The 20,827-nt window shown below is 33.3% G+C and overlaps 1 protein-coding gene across 1 annotated transcript in view; it reads left to right on the forward strand.

Annotated features, from left to right (window-relative positions):
- LOC129226523 (serine/threonine-protein kinase OSR1-like) overlaps positions 1-20,827 on the forward strand; it is a gene marked incomplete at its 5' end in the record, with an annotated part of 204,431 nt that overhangs the window by 173,354 nt on the left and 10,250 nt on the right. The window contains 6 exon segments of the mRNA XM_054861132.1: positions 2,683-2,816; positions 2,911-2,959; positions 4,282-4,347; positions 5,020-5,124; positions 9,318-9,509; positions 13,073-13,122. Coding sequence (XP_054717107.1) covers positions 2,683-2,816; positions 2,911-2,959; positions 4,282-4,347; positions 5,020-5,124; positions 9,318-9,509; positions 13,073-13,122 — 596 coding nt within the window.

Raw genomic sequence — 20,827 nt, forward strand, 5'->3', positions numbered from 1 at the left:
TACAGCACCGTACCACAAGTACCCTCCCATGAAGGTGCCTGATGTTTAGTAATTTTGTAAAGTTTTAGTTGTGCGTGTAAATTAAAGATTGTGGGATATTTTGTTTGTTGTTGGACTCCAAATTAATTTGAAAAATTAGTTTGATTTAAAATGAATGCAAGAATTTTGCTGGATGGCCCCTGAAGTCATGGAACAGGTGACTGGGTACGACTTTAAGGCGGACATCTGGAGTTTCGGGATCACGGCGATAGAGCTGGTTACGGGTACAGCACCGTACCACAAGTACCCTCCCATGAAGGTGCCTGATGTTTAGTAATTTTGTAAAGTTTTAGTTGTGCGTGTAAATTAAAGATTGTGGGATATTTTGTTTGTTGTTGGACTCCAAATTAATTTGAAAAATTAGTTTGATTTAAAATGAATGCAAGAATTTTGCTGGATGGCCCCTGAAGTCATGGAACAGGTGACTGGGTACGACTTTAAGGCGGACATCTGGAGTTTCGGGATCACGGCGATAGAGCTGGTTACGGGCACAGCACCGTACCACAAGTACCCTCCCATGAAGGTGCCTGATGTTTAGTAATTTTGTAAAGTTTTAGTTGTGCGTGTAAATTAAAGATTGTGGGATATTTTGTTTGTTGTTGGACTCCAAATTAATTTGAAAAATTAGTTTGATTTAAAATGAATGCAAGAATTTTGCTGGATGGCCCCTGAAGTCATGGAACAGGTGACTGGGTACGACTTTAAGGCGGACATCTGGAGTTTCGGGATCACGGCGATAGAGCTGGTTACGGGCACAGCACCGTACCACAAGTACCCTCCCATGAAGGTGCCTGATGTTTAGTAATTTTGTAAAGTTTTAGTTGTGCGTGTAAATTAAAGATTGTGGGATATTTTGTTTGTTACTGGACTCCAAATTAATTTGAAAAATTAGTTTGATTTAAAATGAATGCAAGAATTTTGCTGGATGGCCCCTGAAGTCATGGAACAGGTGACTGGGTACGACTTTAAGGCGGACATCTGGAGTTTCGGGATCACGGCGATAGAGCTGGTTACGGGTACAGCACCGTACCACAAGTACCCTCCCATGAAGGTGCCTGATGTTTAGTAATTTTGTAAAGTTTTAGTTGTGCCTGTAAATTAAAGATTGTGGGATATTTTGTTTGTTACTGGACTCCAAATTAATTTGAAAAATTAGTTTGATTTAAAATGAATGCAAGAATTTTGCTGGATGGCCCCTGAAGTCATGGAACAGGTGACTGGGTACGACTTTAAGGCGGACATCTGGAGTTTCGGGAGCACGGCGATAGAGCTGGTTACGGGTACAGCACCGTACCACAAGTACCCTCCCATGAAGGTGCCTGATGTTTAGTAATTTTGTAAAGTTTTAGTTGTGCGTGTAAATTAAAGATTGTGGGATATTTTGTTTGTTACTGGACTCCAAATTAATTTGAAAAATTAGTTTGATTTAAAATGAATGCAAGAATTTTGCTGGATGGCCCCTGAAGTCATGGAACAGGTGACTGGGTACGACTTTAAGGCGGACATCTGGAGTTTCGGGATCACGGCGATAGAGCTTTTTGCGGGTACAGCACCGTACCACAAGTACCCTCCCATGAAGGTGCCCGATGTTTAATTTTTTGTGAAGTTTTAGTTCTGCAAATTAAAGTGTGGGATATTTTGTTTGTTGTTGGACTCATAATTTATTTGAAAAATTAGTAAGATTGAAAATGTATGCAAAAATATGCCTGTGAGTATTGGATGGGAAAATCTTTGAAATCATATTACGTGTGGTAGAAAATAAAAGTTGTTATCTTGTCGCCTCAGAGCAACAGTAGGATATCTTACTGTTATTCCTGGGCTTAGATATCTTACTATTGCTCTGAGACGGTGATATAAAATGTTTCATGATAAAAGTTTCGTAAATTATGAATTGGTTACAGACTCTGTATTGTCTATTAAATGTGGCTTTTGGTATTGGCGAGAAAAAAGGAATTTTTTTTGCTCGTTATGGTACATATGTTTTGCTATTTAACATAATCCTCTGATGATAATTGTTAGCGGAGATATATTTTAAAAACTTTAAAAAAAAATTGTGACACTTGGATTTCGACATAAAATCCTTTTTTTAAAGGCTTTCCTCCATTCAAATTATTATTCAGTGCTTCATCTCAATTTTCCGCAACAATGCTTTTATTAAAATTTATTAGGGGTGAAGAAAATCACCGAGATGAAAGATCTGTTGCCATTTTTGCTTCTCGAATATAAACAAGTAAAATTCTTGCTTTTGTTTCGAAGGCTTTTCGGGGGATTTAAAATGTTTACTTTTTGCTTATTTTTCCGCAATCTGCCGCAAAAATGTACTGATTTTTTTTTTTTGTTCAAGCCTGAGTGTTGAACATACTGACATAACTTTTATTTTCGAGGTAGACCTTGCAAAGCGGGGCGACGCAGCTAGTAGGAAAATTAAATGTTGTCAGTGTTTGAAAGTGTTAATTTATTATACAAGAGAAGTACTAATTTTGAGTAGTTTTTCATTGTTTGACGTTAGTCAGTTTAATTAGAATTGTAAAAGGTTTGATGTAATCTTTTTTTTTCTTTGTTTTGAATATTTTTCTATTGACCTGAACATTTTAAATTAATTGTTTTGCATATATTTTAAAGTTTTTGGAATTATTTCTACAGGTTTTAATGTTAACGCTGCAAAATGATCCTCCGACGATCGATACCGTCGCGGAAGAGAAAGACCAGTACAAGATTTATGGGAAGACCATCCGCAAGATGATATCGGACTGCCTGCAAAAGGACCCCACCAAAAGGTATACTTTGCTTCTACAAATATATATAGTATGCATTTGAATTGCAGCTAAATTTTGTATACTTTGTTTACTTTTCATTTAATGACTGTTTCAGACCTACTGCCTCTGAGCTTTTAAAGCATCCTTTCTTTAAAAAATCTAAGGTAATAATTTTGAATCTCCATGTTATGATTTTGTTCTATTTTTTTTATTTTTATGTCTACTTCTGTTTTTGTATTACACATTCACTCTATAAATGAAAACTGAAATGGAATAAGCTGTACTCCAGTTTTTCTTATGCACTTTTTGTCTTTGAATTTAAGTTTTTTTTTTTTTTTTTTTGTATTAGAAAGTAAAAACATGGAGTTCTTTTTGTAAATGAGGACTGTGTTCCGAGTAATTAGTTGCATTTGCTAACTCTTGAGCTAAATTTTTTTTGCTACATATCGACATTGCTGTTTTGAAACACTTCTCTTCAAATCTGGACATAGTCCATGTCCTGGCATCATCCAAACGGGGGTTTGAAGTCCGGACAAAATTCAAACTTTGGTATTTTGGTGTAATTATTTTTAATTTTTTTTGGTAGATTTGTCCACAGCGATTCTTAAATGGTTATGTTTCTAAATTAACTCTGACATCTCTTAAAAGTATCATCCTCACTAAAGGTTTCTGAATTTGTGTGAGAGCTTATTCTAAAAAGTAATTTGTTATGTAAGTTGTGTCGTACTTAAGCTGAATATTTTGACCGCTGATTATATTCAAAACTTTTTAAATTCAAATTTATCTTAACTTGGAAGCTTACAGCATAAAATGCCCCCCCCCCCTTTTTTTTTTTGTTCTGAAACTAGAAAAAGTGAAAAAAGGCATTGTGCATAAATTTGCAGTTATTGTCCCCCCCCCCCATCCCCCGTAAGGCAAGCCATAAAGACAAAGAGTACTTGAACTTTTAAACTACTGTTGGTTTTCCTTAACTGAGACCTATCGCCAATTGTCGCATGTGTCAGGTCTGCTCTGATTTTATCAAAATAGGGAGGGAAACCCGGAAATAAAAAATGCAAAATAACGTGTTCAGCAGTTCTCCAACGTTGCTTCAAAAAAGGCAAAGATAGCAAGTGTGAGTGGAAAGTGCCCATCCTCAACCTATCGCCCCTTTTTGAAATGGAATCTGTCCCTGAGTTGTAGCATTTGCTTTCGAGAACGGACAGTACTTTGATATATTTTTTATTCTGGCGTGAACTTTACTATAGATAGTTTCTATTTTGTAATGTGCATCCTTTAGAACTGTTCAACAAATAAACATGTGTGATATTTCAACCATGTTATACTATTTTTAAGATTTATTTTTGACTATTATTTATGTTAGGCTCAATGTCTGAAACAAATTGAAGTTTTATTTGTTTATTTGTGACATAAACCTGCATCAATATTGTTATTGTCGATTATTTTACAGATGATTTGTGATTAAAGCCTTTTTGTTTCTGCACAGGATCGTAAATACCTTATGCAAATTCTAGTTTCTGCTGCCCCTAGTCTTGAAGCAAGAGCACAAAAAGTAGGTTCAATTTTAGATATTCAAATACACTTGCTGTTGCTCGAAATAGTTTTCTCTGTTTCCTGTTGATTTTTGATCAGTAAAGATTCAAAACTTCGCAGCCACCGCGGCCAATTTTTTTTTTTATATTAACGAATCGCAGAATTCTGGAAAGAGATCTTCTGAATAATTTGCCAATGGTTTCAATATAGTCAGATATTACAGTTAGGCTAAGGTTCCACGACAAAATTCTGAATCTTCGTGCCACGAATTGGAAAGTTTGGAAACCCACTAGACTATAAGCTCCAATTTGGCAAGGGGTTGAAGCTCAAATTTTTAATTTTAGCCCTTGAAAGGAAGTCTTTCTTCCAAACTTTATGCGGTCTCGATCAGTGAAATTTTTGGGGTCATTCTGCTATTCAGCTTGCATTCTATCCCCTGTTTCACTGATGTAAGGATACTTAGTTACTTTGAAGAACATGATTGCAATTTTCATTGAAAACTTAACAACAATGATTGCTACTTTTATGTGCAAATGAATGGAAGTTTCTGTGATTGTTTTGTTATTTTCAATCTCAAATGATTGAAATTGTGATCAACTTCATAGAAATAGTGATTAATGTGTAGTATATTGTATGTTAATAAAAATTAAAACTAAGTTTTGCTCATGTCATTTGCTTTTTTTTTTTTCAGTTAAAAAATACAAAAAGAGTTCCTGGTACCAGTGGGCGTTTGCATCGAACGGAAGCAGGAGACTGGGTGTGGTCTTCCGACGAAGAGGGTGATGAAAAAACTGACGTACGTAAGAACCCGTGCAGTTTTTGAAATGTCACGTAATTGCAAGTTTTCTGCTGGGAGAATGATATTTTGCAACATGACGTAGGATGTTTTTTTCAACACTGGTTTATGACCTTGCTTAACTGCTCCAAGCGCCAATATAAATAATATGAAGGTCATGTTGGCATAATTAAAGTTAAGTTTAAAATCCAAAGGTTAAGATATTTAAACTAAGCCAACATTAACTGGCCGTGTAATGTCAAGTTGGAGACAAGCAAAAAACATGTTTCAGAAAAATACATTTATTAAATATGACTAGAACTGTAATACAACATCCCCATAAAATAACACCCCCAAAATATCATAACAAAAGTGGTTCCAGTAAATAAAGGAAAAATGTCACCAATCTGTCGATGTAGTCGCTGGCCAGTCCGAAGGATCCACGTGAAGAAACATAAAAAGTCCCCCGGATCACACTTCAGGAACGTCCGTAATGGGAAGGCAACATTAGACAGTTCGTAGATCGGTGAACATCTCAGGTAGACACATAGGAACTCACTTCCCCGGCAATATTAATCGGCCGGACACAACACAAGTGTTTCTTCACCTGGACTCATACTAATTCCAGGACTTGGAATATTTCAATTCACACGCCACAAAAAAACCCCGCTAGCATCGCGGGGAAAAACCCCCCACAGGTGAGCCGAACTAGGCCTCACGATCAAAAAACAACAACTGGGGGTCGTTGAGAGAAGAGAGAGAGAGTGATGCCACTCGCCTCAATATATATGTTTTATCAGCCAATGAGATTCCATGCCTCGATGACGTCACCACACTAACTTCTACTTCAACCATCACTCATTTGTTTATTCCACTGCCGCGAATATTCGTACTCCTCTCCATAGCACGTGCGGTCGACAAGTGGAATTAATTCGAATCAATCAGGTGACAACTCAACTTTTTCTGAATCGACACATCGGGACATGCAATCTTCAATGGTTTTAGTAAACAGTCGCCATTGATTATGGCGTGGGGGAATTGTCGATTGAAGTGTCAGCACCAACTAGTTGACTAGTTTTACTTTTACCAGACTGGGCTGAAAGTAGGTACATTTAACTTTAAATTATTTTCTTTAAATTATCGGCTGTGGACCGAGAATAAAAATAAAATAATATTTTATGCCAACAGGTCATGCGGAAAGTAAAGAACATTTTGTGCTGGCGGGTGGGTGCTTTCCCCCACCACCCCTGCTGCATTATTGATGGCCTTGGCATTGCTTCGCTTCAGTCTCTGGCATTAGCCACGATCCCCAATGGCCAGTTATTGCTTAGCTGTGCGACTTTAAAATGTCCATTACAGTTAATGATCCCGCCAAGTGTGAGGCTTGTAAAATGTCATAAGATTTTTTTTAATGCAAGAAGACTGTCACCAATGGAAATTTACATACAAATCACCGAGATGACTTTCACTTATTCCCCAAGTTGAAAGATTTTTTGGGTGGAAAGCATTATGGCAGTGATGAACTTAAAGATGCTGTTAATGACCGGTTCAACAGCTTGGCGGCAACTGTGTATGCAGAAGGCATAAAGAAACTTTGAAAAACGCTTTGACAAGTGCTTAAATTTAAACGGTGACTATATAGAAAATTAACTTAAGTATCAATCAGTAAGTAAACAAAAAGATTTACTTTTTAAAATAATTTATCAAAGTTTTTTTTCAAAATCATTCTTTACTTTCTGGATGACCCTCGTATGTGCAATTCATTTATAAATTTTATGTATGTTAACATAAATTGTTGCGAAATTTTACTGATGTTAACAGTGTCTCATACCTGCCAACTCTACTGGATTTTCCGGGAGACTCCCGGATTTTTGACATTTCTCCCGGTCTCCCGATTTTTATTGAAAATCTCCCGGTTTTTATTAATCTCTAAAAAGAATCCCTCCATTTAGGGATTTTCTCGAAAATGAAAAAAATAAACCCCTTTAAAATAAATTTTTACATCGTTTTAGCGCTTTTACTCCATGGTTTGAAAGTTTCCTACTCAATTTCAAACTTTAGCACATTGGAATCTGGCAACATCAGTCCTTGTTTACGTTTGCGATCTCGCTTCGCGCACTCATCGCTAAGCCTATGTTGCTTAATTGCAACATTTCTTCTTGTACATAAAACGACCGCTATTATCGGGCACTTTGAGCCGAAAAAAGTAAATTAAATCTTGTTGAAGACCTGAAAAAACTTGTCTATGATTAAATTTTTACAGATAATTGAAATTCTTTTTTTTCCCTAAATAACTTTTCATTCAAAAAGTATTACTTTAACTTTTATTCTTTCATTTAATATTTTCATTAATTTAACTCTGTGTATATGACTCAAGGAACTTGCATATGATTGCACTTTAAGAGATAATAAAAAAATCCCTATTTTCCCCTCAATAACATGGAAAAAAGCGATATTGCGCTACATTGAAAAAATCTACTGGATTTTTTTCTTTGAATGTTGGCAGGTATGGTGTCTTAATTTCATATTAAAAAAAATAATATTCTATGTAAAAGATATTACATTCAATGCTTAATAATCAGTTATGAAAGACCAGCATGATGCTATTTCATGACTTATGCTCTGGTAGACAAAGTTATGGATCGAAAAATTAAATTTTGAGTTAATCATAACTTCAGTTTAACTCTTTTGCATTAAAATAAATATGAATAACTAAAAAAAATTTTAAATTCACTATAACTCATCAGTAAAATTAAAAAATTAACATAATTAAAAAATGAGCAACACTAATATTTTTACATTATAAGTACCCTGGACAAAAGTATAAGCTCAAAAAGGTGAAAGATGGATTACATCAAAAACCAAAGCATGAACTTATGTTCCCATTAGAGATCATTAGTTGCTTTTCTTTTTATCAAAATTAGTGACAGACATTAAAATAAACTGCTGGTTTAAATAGCTCAAAAATTTTGACTTTGTATTGATCATGACTTATTATTGATGATCCCTATTAAATTTTATTTTGCTCCAGTTGAAAGAGCAATGAATAACTGGAAAAAAAAAAGTTCTAAATTCAGTATAACTCATAAATTTAAGGCAACGCTTAAAGTAATTTTAAAAAATAGGAAACTTTTATATCATTACGTAAAACTTGGACAAAAGTTTTTAAAGGCAATGGTAACATTCCTGGGTTACATCCAAATTTTATTCAAATAAGTTAATTTAAAGCATTCGCTTTAATCCATGTCCCCATTAATGATCATAAGTTGCTTTATTTTTCAAAAGAACTGTTGCAGTAAAAAATGAGTTAAAATTCAATATTTTTATAGATGAAATTTTAAATTTTTTCTTCTTAAATGTGTTTTATAGATCTTTTAGTTTTTATCAAATCATGTTGAACGAAAAAAAAAAGCCTAAAACAATTTTTTTAGTAAACTGCTCTTTTCTACAAAGGAAAAATTTTTCTATTGTCTGATTTTATGTTTAGAATTTGAGATTTTTAAATGCATGTTATCTATTTTATTGAATTATTTAATGTGTGCGGTTATGCTAACATTGAAATTCAAAGGATCTTGAAATGCCTACAGCTTTAACTTGAACCAAACAAGTGGTCAAAATTATGGCTAAAGAGATGTTGAAAAAGACAAATGGCAAATTATTAGCAACAATGTGAATTCATCACATACCCCCCCCCCCCCCTTCTATGGAGTATTTAACTGAAACAGCAATTCGACTTTTTTTTTCCCCCCAGCATGTTTGAAGGGCCATAATTGACCACTTGTTCTGAATTTCCGTTATGTCTGTCACCTCAGAGTCAAAAAATTCTAGTCATTTTAAAATCCTTTGAATTTCACATTACTTACAAACAACATTTAAAACGTCAGATCATTCTGTAAATGAAATCAGACAATAAAAAAGTTTTCCTTTACCAAAAAAAAAAGTGAACTTGACAGTTGTATAAAAAGCAATTTACTTATTACTGTATTATAAGTAATTGATTTTTAAATGATACCTTACTGATGAAATTTGACGTATTGAGAAAGTTGCATTGTTCTCCCCCCCCCCAAAAAAAACACCTTTGACATAATACATATATATGATTATTAATTATATTTTTACGTGACAAAAGTTTCATCACTAAGTAATTTTCTTAAATGATTTCTATATGTACTTGCTTTTCGGTAAAATAAAATAAAATAATCTTTTTCCAATAGGAGGAGACGAGCGGTAAAGTTTCCGATGCATCTGCGGGCATGAACGAGTTGAAGATATCCGATAATCATCTTCCCAATTCAGAACAGCCCAGTCTTCCCTCCAATGCCGTTCCTTCTCCCGTCGAATCATCACCCCAAGAAGTTCCCACACCTGCGGCACCACCCCTGGCCGTGGAGGAAAATTCGACAATCGTGAGTATTTGCAATCTATATCCACAGAATTGTTTTGAAAATGAGATGGCTTGCTGTTGATTTTTATTCATTTTGTTTTTTTTTGATACTGGTAGACTACTCATTGAATGTTGAAAAACATGTAGCATACGTATTTTTTCATTTTGTTGTTTTTTAAAATCTTGTTATCGTACTTAAAATAGCTGGGGCATTCCAAGGTATTTTTGACATTTATGTAGAGTCCGTAACGTGACCTTTTTTGCCATAACTTTTTAATTTACCGTTTGCTTTGCAAATTATTTTAATTTGAGCTGGTGTGTTGGTAGGAAAAGATCAAAATAAAATAACATGCTAATCAAACAGTAAATTAAAAAGTTATGGCAAAAAAGGTCACGTTACGGACTCTACATAAATGTCAAAAATACCGTGGAATGCCCCAGCTGCCAACTCTTGCGTTTTTTCCACTATTCTTCTTGTATGAAAGGAACCCTTCCACTTTCCTCGTTTTCTGGAGAGTTGAGCTTTTTTCCTGCTATTAATTCTTGCTGTGATTTTTTTTTTCTTTTTTTTATATTTTTAGCAGTAATGGTAAAAGCAAAAATGCTCAGTTTTCATGAACTTTATCATCCCAACTCGAGAGATTTTGGCTTAAAATTGTGTAAATTTGCTTTATCTTGACTCAAATGTTTGAAGAAAGGATACTATGCCAAAAATGCTATGAAAGATTTTTTATCTGAAATAAAAGCTTTGATTATTTTTTGCCTACTTTCCCAGTGAAAGTCAGAGAAAGGAGAAAGAAGGTGTAATACATCCTGAAAATATTACAAAAAACAAAAAAAATTCAAAAAAAAAAAATAAATAAATAAATATCGAAAAATCAAAAATTGGAAAATAGGGGATTGATATGGCGGAAAATGTCTTTGGGTCAGTCTGTCTGTCTGTCTGTTGGTCGGTCTATCTGACTTTCCCCTCCTAATAACTTTTGAGTGAATTGTTCGATTCGAACAATTTTTTTTTTTTGTTTGAAAGATCTTGGTGAGGACACATTCCTATAATTCACTTTTTGATTTGAACTAGTTTTCATTCATTTTTGAACAGTTCAAAAAAAGCTTAACATTAGAGGTGAATTTGCTTCAAGCAAACTTTGTAGGAAAATGCTTTAGATGAAAAACATGTAGGTACAAAATATTGTTTTTATTTGAACAATTTTCCACTCAATTTTGAACAGTTCAAATCCCTTAACATTAGCGCCTACAGGGAAACTGAAAGTCAGTGTAGATTCCGCACTTGAAGGCAGATTTACTTCAAACAAATTTTGTTTGAAATGGCGCTTGAGGACAAACTCCCGACTCCGAGAATTTTGGGGCACCTCACTCCGACTCCTGTGCCTGACAATTAGTCGGACTCCGACTCCCCAATTTCGACCCTGACTTGGCAAAAATTTGTACATGAAGGAAAAATGACCGACTCCGATTCTTGGATATTCGACTCCGACTCCTTTATCTCAAAATGAGTCCAACTCTGCAAAGAAATGTCAGATGAGTAATTTGTATTGTGATTAAGGCGAGTCACTAAAAATGCTTGCCTTTGCACTGCTAAACTGAATGAAAAAGAAAAGTTATGAACTTAACTTACTAAGTTATGAAGTATTTAGAGTTTTTTTTTTTTTCAAATCACTTAATAATAAATTAACTGTTTAGAATTTGGAGGAGTTAGATGTTTTTCTCCTGTGGCCATTCACTACTGATTTGGTATCAGAATTCATGTATGTGCTCAACAAAATTATAGTTACATATAAGATATTATTTATGCTATCAGTAGTGGTGTTGATTTTCATAAGGATGTTCTCCTGAAATCTAAAATAATCATTATATCTGATACGTTTTATCTTTTTTTGATAAATACCTTTTTGGCGTTATCAGATTAATTACATGCTTTGCTTTTTATAATTGTTAATCCAGTCATTTTAGGGGATGAGGGCAGGGTTGGGTTTTGGACTGTCCAAAACTGGTTTAGGACAGGACAGGTGGTTTTTACCGTCCAAAACTGTCTAAAACTGTCCAAAAGTGTCCGAAACTGTCTTAAACTGTCCAAAACTAGGCTAGAGCTAAGAGGGTGTAATCTAATCAATTCGTATTTACTGCAATGTTTGCAATGCATAAATGCTGCCATTATTGAGGCTTAATTAATGAGTATTTGATTATATTTTTCTCTAATATTTGTCATTAAAAAAATATTTTATTTAAAAAATTGGCAATAACTATTTAATTTCTACATAACTAGATTAAAGTCCGCTGCGTAAATAAGTTACATATATATTTATACTTGAATGTTCACATTGAATAAATATTAAATAGTCAAAAAAAAAAAATAATAATAATAATAATAATTTTTACACATTTTGTTCTGTTTTTGATTGTTTTCTACAAAATATAGTTTCTCAAAAAGTAGTTTTGGACACTTTTGGACTCGAGGGTTTTGAACAGAATGGTAAAAACCTTGCCAACCCTGCTTTCATTTGCACACATGCATAAACATAGGGAAATTTGGTTACTATTATCAAAAAAAAAAAAAATAATAATAATAATAATACTAAACTAATGCATACAAATTGAAATTTTAATCAAGAATTCAACTTCTATGTGACTAGATTAAAATCAGCTGCATAAAAAAGTTGAATGTTCTCCATTGAATAAATGTTCAATATAAAACATTACTTTGATACATTTTATTCTGTTTTTGATGTTTTCTCACAGAACACAATTTTTCAAAAAATAGTTTTGGACAGTTTTGGACACAGGGGTTTTGGACAGGACGGTAAAAACCAGGGTTTTTACCGTGGTTTTTACCGTAGTGTCCAAAACCTTGCCAACCCTGGATGAGGGGTCAATTGGCCTCCCCCTTCCCCCAGAAAAAGTTTGATGTGATGGGCCCTGTGATTGTAGCATTGGCATTAAATACTATAGGCAATTTTTTCTTTGACACATACTTTTTATCTCTTTCTGCCAAAAGTTCTTTCATTCTATAAATTACCAATAAAAGTCTTGTTTACATTTTTTTTTTTAATATTATGATTTGATCCTCTTAATGGTAGGTATGAAATATCATTTATCCTTTGGAATGTCAGAACCTTCCAATCTTATTTCAGTGTAGTTTAATTGTTAGGACAATGAATGAAAAATTTTATACGCTTGCACTTCCACTTCAAGAATATCAAACTTTAGTTTATTTTTGTGGTCATGCATTTAAAAGTAGCATTATGATTATTATTATTTCTTATTTTACAAAAATGTTCAATGTAAAAATAAGATGTAATTTTTCTGAATATTTCAATAAATAATTATTAAAAAAAAAGAAAAGAAAACAGGAACAGTAATTTAAAAAATATGGATTAATAATGGTTAGCAGTTTAATAATTGACAGATTGCTTCTGGTGTGATGTATGCATTTTCATATCTTTTGATAAAAAAATTTCATTTTAATATTACATGTTTAAAATTATTATTTATTTATAATTATTGTTCTCATTATTAATCTTTTTAAAATTATTTTTATAACATTATTAATATCAAATTTTTTTAAAGGCAAATGAAGCACCTAGTGTCCATCTCATCAACTTGGTTTTGAGGATACGGTAAGTAATCCACACTTTGGTTTTGTTCACTGACTAGATTATAGTTTGTTCAATACCATCTAATAGTTACATATTGCACTGCTCCAAACATTGTCTTAATATTTATTTGTCAGTTTTATGATATATTTGTACCTTAGAGCAAGAAAAACCAACATCAGGGTTTTACCAAATTTACTTTATAAAATTTGTAAATTTGTTTTGGTAGAAATCTGTTCACAAAGTGGGCAACCTTTCAGTGTTTCAGCAACCAATGGATGCAGTCTCCTACTATCAAGTTATAGTGATCACATTTACCTGAGCCCAGTAATCTTTGTTTTGACCAGTCTTTTTATTTAGGGCTAAAACAACCAGTTCACTCAGGACTGTATACAAGTGGTGGATTTTTAGGGTTCACACTCCCTCTGAAATTTTTTAAAACCGTTCCGAAAAATGCTTTTTGTCACTTTTATTTGTGAAATATTTCATTATTACAAGCTTTTTTTTAAAAAAATAATTTATTTACTGTCGGCCATGCTTAATCGAAGATCGTCGGTTCCAAGAAATATTATTCGATTGAGCGGGGCAATATTTCTTGCCTTCCTAAATTGACAACATTTGTCCTAAAACGTAATAATACTAAATCAATAGCTATATAAAGGAAGTAATTAATATTATTGCTAAAAAGTTTTTTGAAATGACTTGAATGAACAACAAAATAGTTTAATATTCAGTTTAGATTTATATAACAATTACAAGCACGTATGAAAATGGTAACTCACAACTAGAGTTATGAAATCTTTATTTTGCAGGGTTGTACAGGTCATGGAATTCCTGGAAAGTCATAAGGGAAAAAAAAAAAAAAAAAATTTTTCAAACCTGGAAAAGTCATGGAAAATTGAAATTTTCATTCAAAGTCATTCGCAACTCCAACGAACTATAGGGGGCACTGAAGTCACTGTCTAATGGCGGACTTGAAAACTAAAACAAACGCACATGGTAACGAAGAAAATGCTAAAAGTGTTGTGATTTTTGTTCGTACGTATGATTTTTTCGCTTTATTCTTTTTAAATTAATTTTCAAAGTCTTGTGGATATTCTGGCCCACGTAGAAAGAAATGAGAATTCAAGAAGCATTACTAAACGTCAAAGATTAATGCAAACTACCTAGTTCGTAGTTCTAAGCAGCTATTTCCACGATGTTGAATTCGATATTTATCAATTCTTGATAAAACTAAATAATAATTGTGGCCTGACAAGAATAACAATTAACAGGGTTCGTACGGGTCATGGAAATCCTGGAAAGTCATGGAAAAAAATTAACAGAATTTCAGACCTGGAAAAGTCATGGAAAATTGAAATTTTCATTGAAAGTCATGGAATTTTTTTTCAAGTCATGGAAAAATGTCCTGGACAAAGAGAAAGGAACAGTAGCTAAAGGCGCATTGGAAATCTTGAGTGATTTAACAGTATAGCACATAAAAGCTATTAAAAGTGGAAAACTGAACGTTTCAAAAATCAAATCTGAATTTTTAAATCTCATTGCATCCACTTCTGTCGCAGCCGCTTGCCATTTTTTGCGATGTGATTTTACTGCCTGGACATCACTTATTTTGAATTTTTTTGTTATTTTCAACACTTCTTATGTTTCATATTCTGTAGTAGCAAAATTTCACGTTCTTAGTTTCGCCACGCCCACTCAAAAAAAAAAGCAATTCAATTGCATGCAAGTTCGATTCCATCACTCGTAAGGACTTTATTATTAAATTTATCAGAGTTTATCTTAATTTGTTGAATGTTTTAGAAAATAAAGATCTATAAGTCAGGTGATAGAATACAGAAAAAGAGGAATTGTAATGCTCTAAAACAGTAGTGCCCAACATACGGCACGCAAAACTAATCCATGCGACCCACCACTACGTTCAATGTCGGGAATTACAAGTGTTCTGGAATTTCTGAACCTATTAATTTATATGCATTTGAAAATATGCAAATTTGTAAACAAAACAAATATACTTTTAAAGCAGAAAATTGATTCATTACTGAATGTTTTTTTTTTTTTTTTTTTTCAAAAAAGATCTGGTTTAAAAACATAAAGAACTAAACTATGTGGCTTTACTTTAAAGAACCAAAATACTGTCAAGTTGCGTGGATGATTAAAGGCACTGTTGACACTAAAAGGGAAACTTTTGAAGCAAATTTATTGAAACTTAGTGATGACTCATTCAACCTTTGTCCCATTCAATATCATTCTGCCTGTTTTTAAAAAAAAACATTTAAGCATTATCATATTTGTTTCCATGCATTTTTACTTTACGAAAATTTATATGTTGAAGACAAAGAAGAATAGTTTAAGTGTGCACTTATATTTTTTTCCATTACGAGTAAGTGCTTCAATGAGGCTGTGGCATTCATACAGACATTTTGCTAATGCTCATTTCCAAATATTACCAAGTTTGAGATTAAATAGTGCTATTCTCTTCGTATAACGAGGTCATGGAAATTTTCATTGAAGTCATGAAAAAGTCTTGGAAAAGTCATGGAATTTTTTCATCCAAATAGAGTATGAACCCTGAATTAATGCTAGAAAATTCAATATGACATTACAAATTGTTATCGAAAGAAGATGATACTTTTTTGCCTTGCTTGGCTAGCGCTTATTGTTTTCCATTTGTAGCTGAGTTATTTCTCTCGAATTCCCGAATCGGTTCATTTAAAAATTTTCTGTTTCGATTTTTCTAATTTCTGAGTTACGATTTAATTGTGTCATGTTATGCAAATCATCAACAAAATTCTCACGGATATATGGTGGTAGTTTTCTTTTCAGTTGATTGACCATTATTTCCTTTCACTTATCGAATTCGGTAATCTTACTACCATTTTATTCCACTCATGATAAAAATTAAAAATGGTTTAACTAAAAATGCGAAATCTCGCCAAGGATACTTTGCTCGCACTATACCAAAATTATAACCCTAAACAAATTTGGCGAAACCTTTCAGCTGAGAATAAAAGGAATAAAGTAAATTCTTTCTCGGTTATTCATTTTGTTCTACGATAATATATTCAAGAAAATATTTTGCATACTGTCCATTCCAACTAAATGCTGCTGTAAAATATGGTAAGTTTAATTAATTTAAGATTAAAAAAACCCCATATTCTTACAAATTCATACAAAACAATAAAATTTTTTACCTTGTATAACGTTATCCAAGTTTGTTAATCCAGTATTTTCGCTTTCACCAATTATTAAGGAAATAATGAAAACTAACATTATTTTGAGGAGCTCGAGAATACTACTAAGGGACGAATTAATTTCTGTAGCTGAAAGCAAACTAAGACACATCGATTGCGTTAATAAATACTCAGAACAAACTGCCTGTGTTTACGTCAACAGACACACGTGGAACGCAACGTGGCAAAGTTTTAGTTTCATGTGCAGTTTTGTAAATCACCGCAAGGTAGCGTATTCGAGCGCTGGAGTTCCGAATAGAAATTTATTTGAAGTCATGGAAAAATATCCTGGGCAAGGAGAAAGTAACAGTTGCTAAAAGAGCATTAAACATCTTAAGTGATTTAACAGTATTGTGCATAAAAACTATTAAAACAAAAATTGAGTGATCTCAAAAACAAAGCCAAATTTTGAAATCTCAATTGCATCCACTTCTGTAGCAGGCGCTCGTCTTTTTTTTTTTTTGCAGTTTGATTTTACTGATTGGGCATCGGTCATTTTAAATTTATCGTTATTTTCAACACTTCTTTTATTTTATATTCTGTAGTAGTGAACATGTACGTTCTTCATTTTTCCACCCCTACTCAAAAAATGCAATTCAATTGCATCCAAGTTCGTTTCTATCACTCTTAAAAACTTTATTATTAAATTAATCAGAGTTTATCTTAATTTGTTTTAGGTTTTAAAAAACAAAGCTCCTTAGTCAGGTGATAGAATAGATAAATAAGGGAATTCTCTAATTACTCTAAAACAGTAGGTGCCCAACATACGGCCTGCAAAGCTTATCCATGTGACCCACTGCTATGTTCAATGTCATGGATCAAGCACTGAGTTCTAGAATTACAGAACCTATTAATTTATATGCATTTGAAAATGTGCAAAGAAGTAAACAAGTACATTTGAATCGGAATTTACTGAATGTGGTTTTTTAAATAGATAACTACCTGAAATACACCGCCAGCTCAGTCAATTCCAGCCGAGGACTGCAGTTTCGTGCTTATTAGCGCTCATCAGCCCGGCATAGGAGTGACTGAGCCGGAGGTGGAAAACCTCTTAAGGAAACCTAGAGTGCCAAACAAAGTGGTAGCTAATACAGAATTAGCACTGACCAGACGAGTGACCGAAACAATGGTTCGGCTCAACTCAAATTTTGAAGGCAAGGCAGGTATGTTCAGAAAGTTACCGCGCTATAGCATTAGTAGCCCATTCTGTATTAGCTACCAGTTTGTTTGGCACTCTAGGCTTCCTTAAGAGGTTTTCCACCTCCAGCTCAGTCACTCCTATGCCGGGCTGATGAGTGCTAATAAGCACGAAACTGCAGTCCTCGGCTGGAATTGACTGAGCTGGCGGTGTATTTCATGTATTTCTGTCTTAGCCCTGGCGGTAACTTTCTGAAATAACTATCTGGTTTAGAAACAGAAATGTTGCTTTACCTTAAAGAACGAAAATAGTGTCAAGTTATGTGGATGATTAAATGAACTATCTACACTAAAAGGCATTTCTGAAGCGAATTTGTGGAAACTTAGTAATGACTCATTCAACCTTTGTCCCAATCATTATTATTCTGCCTGTTTATAGAAAAATTATTAGACACTTTAGCATCATTATGCACCATTCACTGTATTTTCACTTTATGTAAATTTATATGATGAAGAAAAATAAGAATAGTTTAGTTTTGTTAGGTGTACACTGAATATTTTTTCAATCACAAGTAAGTGCTTCCATGAGGTAGAGGCATTCAAACAGAAATTTTGCTAATGCTCATTTCCAAAAATTAGCAAGTTTGATATTAAATTGTACTATTCTTTTCATGTAACATGGTCATGAAAATTTTTCTGAAGTGATCTAAAAGTTCTGGAAAAGTCATGGAATTTTTTTATCCAAATGGTATGAACCTTGATATTGGCATTTTTTGAGCACATTTTTTGAAAAATTACCTTGTTCAAGGTTATTTTAGGAATACTTTTCTTACTCTCCTTTGCCCCTCCTCTTCTACCATGTTTTGCATTTAATAGTTATCAATTTACTATCATCTAAAATGTGTATATTTCTTCCTGTTATTTAATTGTCAACTGTGCTATCTTTTTTACTTTCTTCTATATCTAATATATAGAAGAAAGTATTGGATTCGTGCAAATTTTCGAATTTCGAATTTTGACGGATTCGAACGTTTTGAGGTGTGCTGAGTCCATTTCGACTATTTTTGGAAAATGTCTGTCTGTCTGTGTGTGTGTATGTGTGTGTGTCACGTCTGTGTGTGACCAGTTTTTTGTGGCCGCTCTGCAGCAAAAACTACCGCATGAAATCGAACGAAATTCGGTACACATATGTGCCCCTATGTGAACTTGTGCCCATTGGGTTTTGGCGCGAATTCCTCCAAGGGGGGTGGAGCAATGGGACGTTTTTTGAGTTATGCGTGATTGCTATTCCTCAGGAAGTAACTGGCGGAATCAAATAAAATTTGGTCCATATGTTGCCCCTAACTGGAGCAGCTGCTGATTCAATTTTGGTGTCAATAGCTCAAACGGGGGTTGAGTTATAGAACGTTTTTTGTCGTGAATTGTGACTGCTGTATCTCAAGAAATAACGAACGGAATCAAACAAAAATTTTTTGACAAGTAGCCCTTAGTGGGTATAAGAGCTGATTTTATTTTTGTGTCAACAGCTAAAAAGGGGGTAGCGCAATCGCCCGTTCTTTTTTTCCATTGTGAGTGCCCTATCTCAAGAAGTAATGCTACGTTCTGTTTGAAATTTGGAATATATGTGAATCCATACGTAAACAGGCTTTGGTTCAATTTTGACTCCAATCGCTCCAAGAGGTGTTGATTTTTTTTTTTTTTTTTTTTTGCGAATAAAAATAGTTTTATTAATGCAACAATAAGAAAGATAAATCGTAATAGATTGTCGTCTGCGTATTTCTCGTGATTTTAATTGTATGGAAATGATCGGAAATATTATCTCAATGAATTAAAATTTTTAACTGTTGCCATCTTATGTTTTTTAATAAATAAAATATTTAATTCATTCAAGCAAGGCTTTTAAAATAACTTTCAGTTTTCGCTCTTTGCTTTGCTTTTGCAATAATTCAGACATTGGGATGGTCGTCAAGTTTTTGCATGTGTCATTTTGTTTTTGTTAGGAATATTGCTTCCTCGTCAAGCATGGGGAGGGATCAGAAAAAGGAAAAATATAGAAGAAAGTTTCGTAATGGCCACAACATACTAGTTTTTTTTTGTAATGGCAAAGGAAAAAAAATTATAGACTATGGAATTATTTTGATGGAATATGAATGATGGTTTTTTTCACCTGTTGTCGGCGAAAAATTATAATTTATACTTTTTCGTCAATTTTTGTTTTTAATTTATTCAAAATTTTTCTCAACAAAAATATTTGTGAAAGCTGATCAATATATTCAATTATCTGGGGAAATTATCCCATAAGGCGGGGATTTTTAACATTGCGTCTATGGGAAATATTCGGTTCCGGAAAGTTTTATTCGTTTAAGTGGGGTATTCGTTTATCCGTTAACCCGATCAAGCAGGGCCGACAGTATTTTCTAATTTTATTTGAAAAATAACTTTTATTTTTGGGAAATTTGAACACTCAGTTCTGTAGCTGCAGATTTTTTTATTCCTTAGCTAGTGCGAATATCATTTCTTACAAGACAGAATAGCGTTTTCCTTTAGAATTAGAAAAACATGACCCTATCAAAAACATCGGAATTCTTAAATTTGTAATCAAATTTGAAAGGGCCAAGCTCTATATTTAACAGATTTTAATTCATGTCAAAGAATATGAATTGAATATGTATTGCTTCGAATGGCATGTGTAAGTGTACACACATCTATTATTTTGAGGTAATGAAAATATATTATTTAATTGGGGTACAGGGAAGTTGCAGTGTACACATCAGATATTTCTCCTCTGTTAAATAAATACGTAATCTATTAAATTTGCATTAATTGTTACAAAAATCAACAGAATATGTGAATAAAATCCAATTCAGTTGATCTAATAGATTTCATGAAAAATGTGAAATCCTTGAAACAAAAATCTGGCTACGGCCCTGAGTTTGCTTGTAATTTAAGTTAAATGAAAACTCTTTAAATTTATATGTTCATTGCTAATGTAACGTGAGATGGTAATACCTTGAAGTGTTCAAAATTTCATTCAGCTTGGGCGTGAGAACTGATATTTTGGACATAGGTTGTCCTTGCTCCAAAGTAGAGGGTATACAATTAGATATTGCAAGTATAGCAACATTTATATTCATTTGTGAACTAAGATGTACTGTCTGACCACGGATTGTATGGAAAGACAAACATCCGTTTTGCAGGGATGAGATTTTTCCGGCTTTTTCTGTTGGTTTTTAAAACCTTTCCTCCTTTTTTTTCCCTCTTTCAGGCCTTATTTTTCTCAAAAATCGGAAAAAAATACGATTTTTTGAAATTTTCGGCCCCCGATTTCTTATTTGTTCTATTTTTTCCCTTTGAATCTT

The sequence above is a fragment of the Uloborus diversus genome, chromosome 7, assembly GCF_026930045.1.
Source record: "Uloborus diversus isolate 005 chromosome 7, Udiv.v.3.1, whole genome shotgun sequence".
In the NCBI taxonomy this organism is placed as follows: Eukaryota; Metazoa; Arthropoda; class Arachnida; order Araneae; family Uloboridae; genus Uloborus; species Uloborus diversus.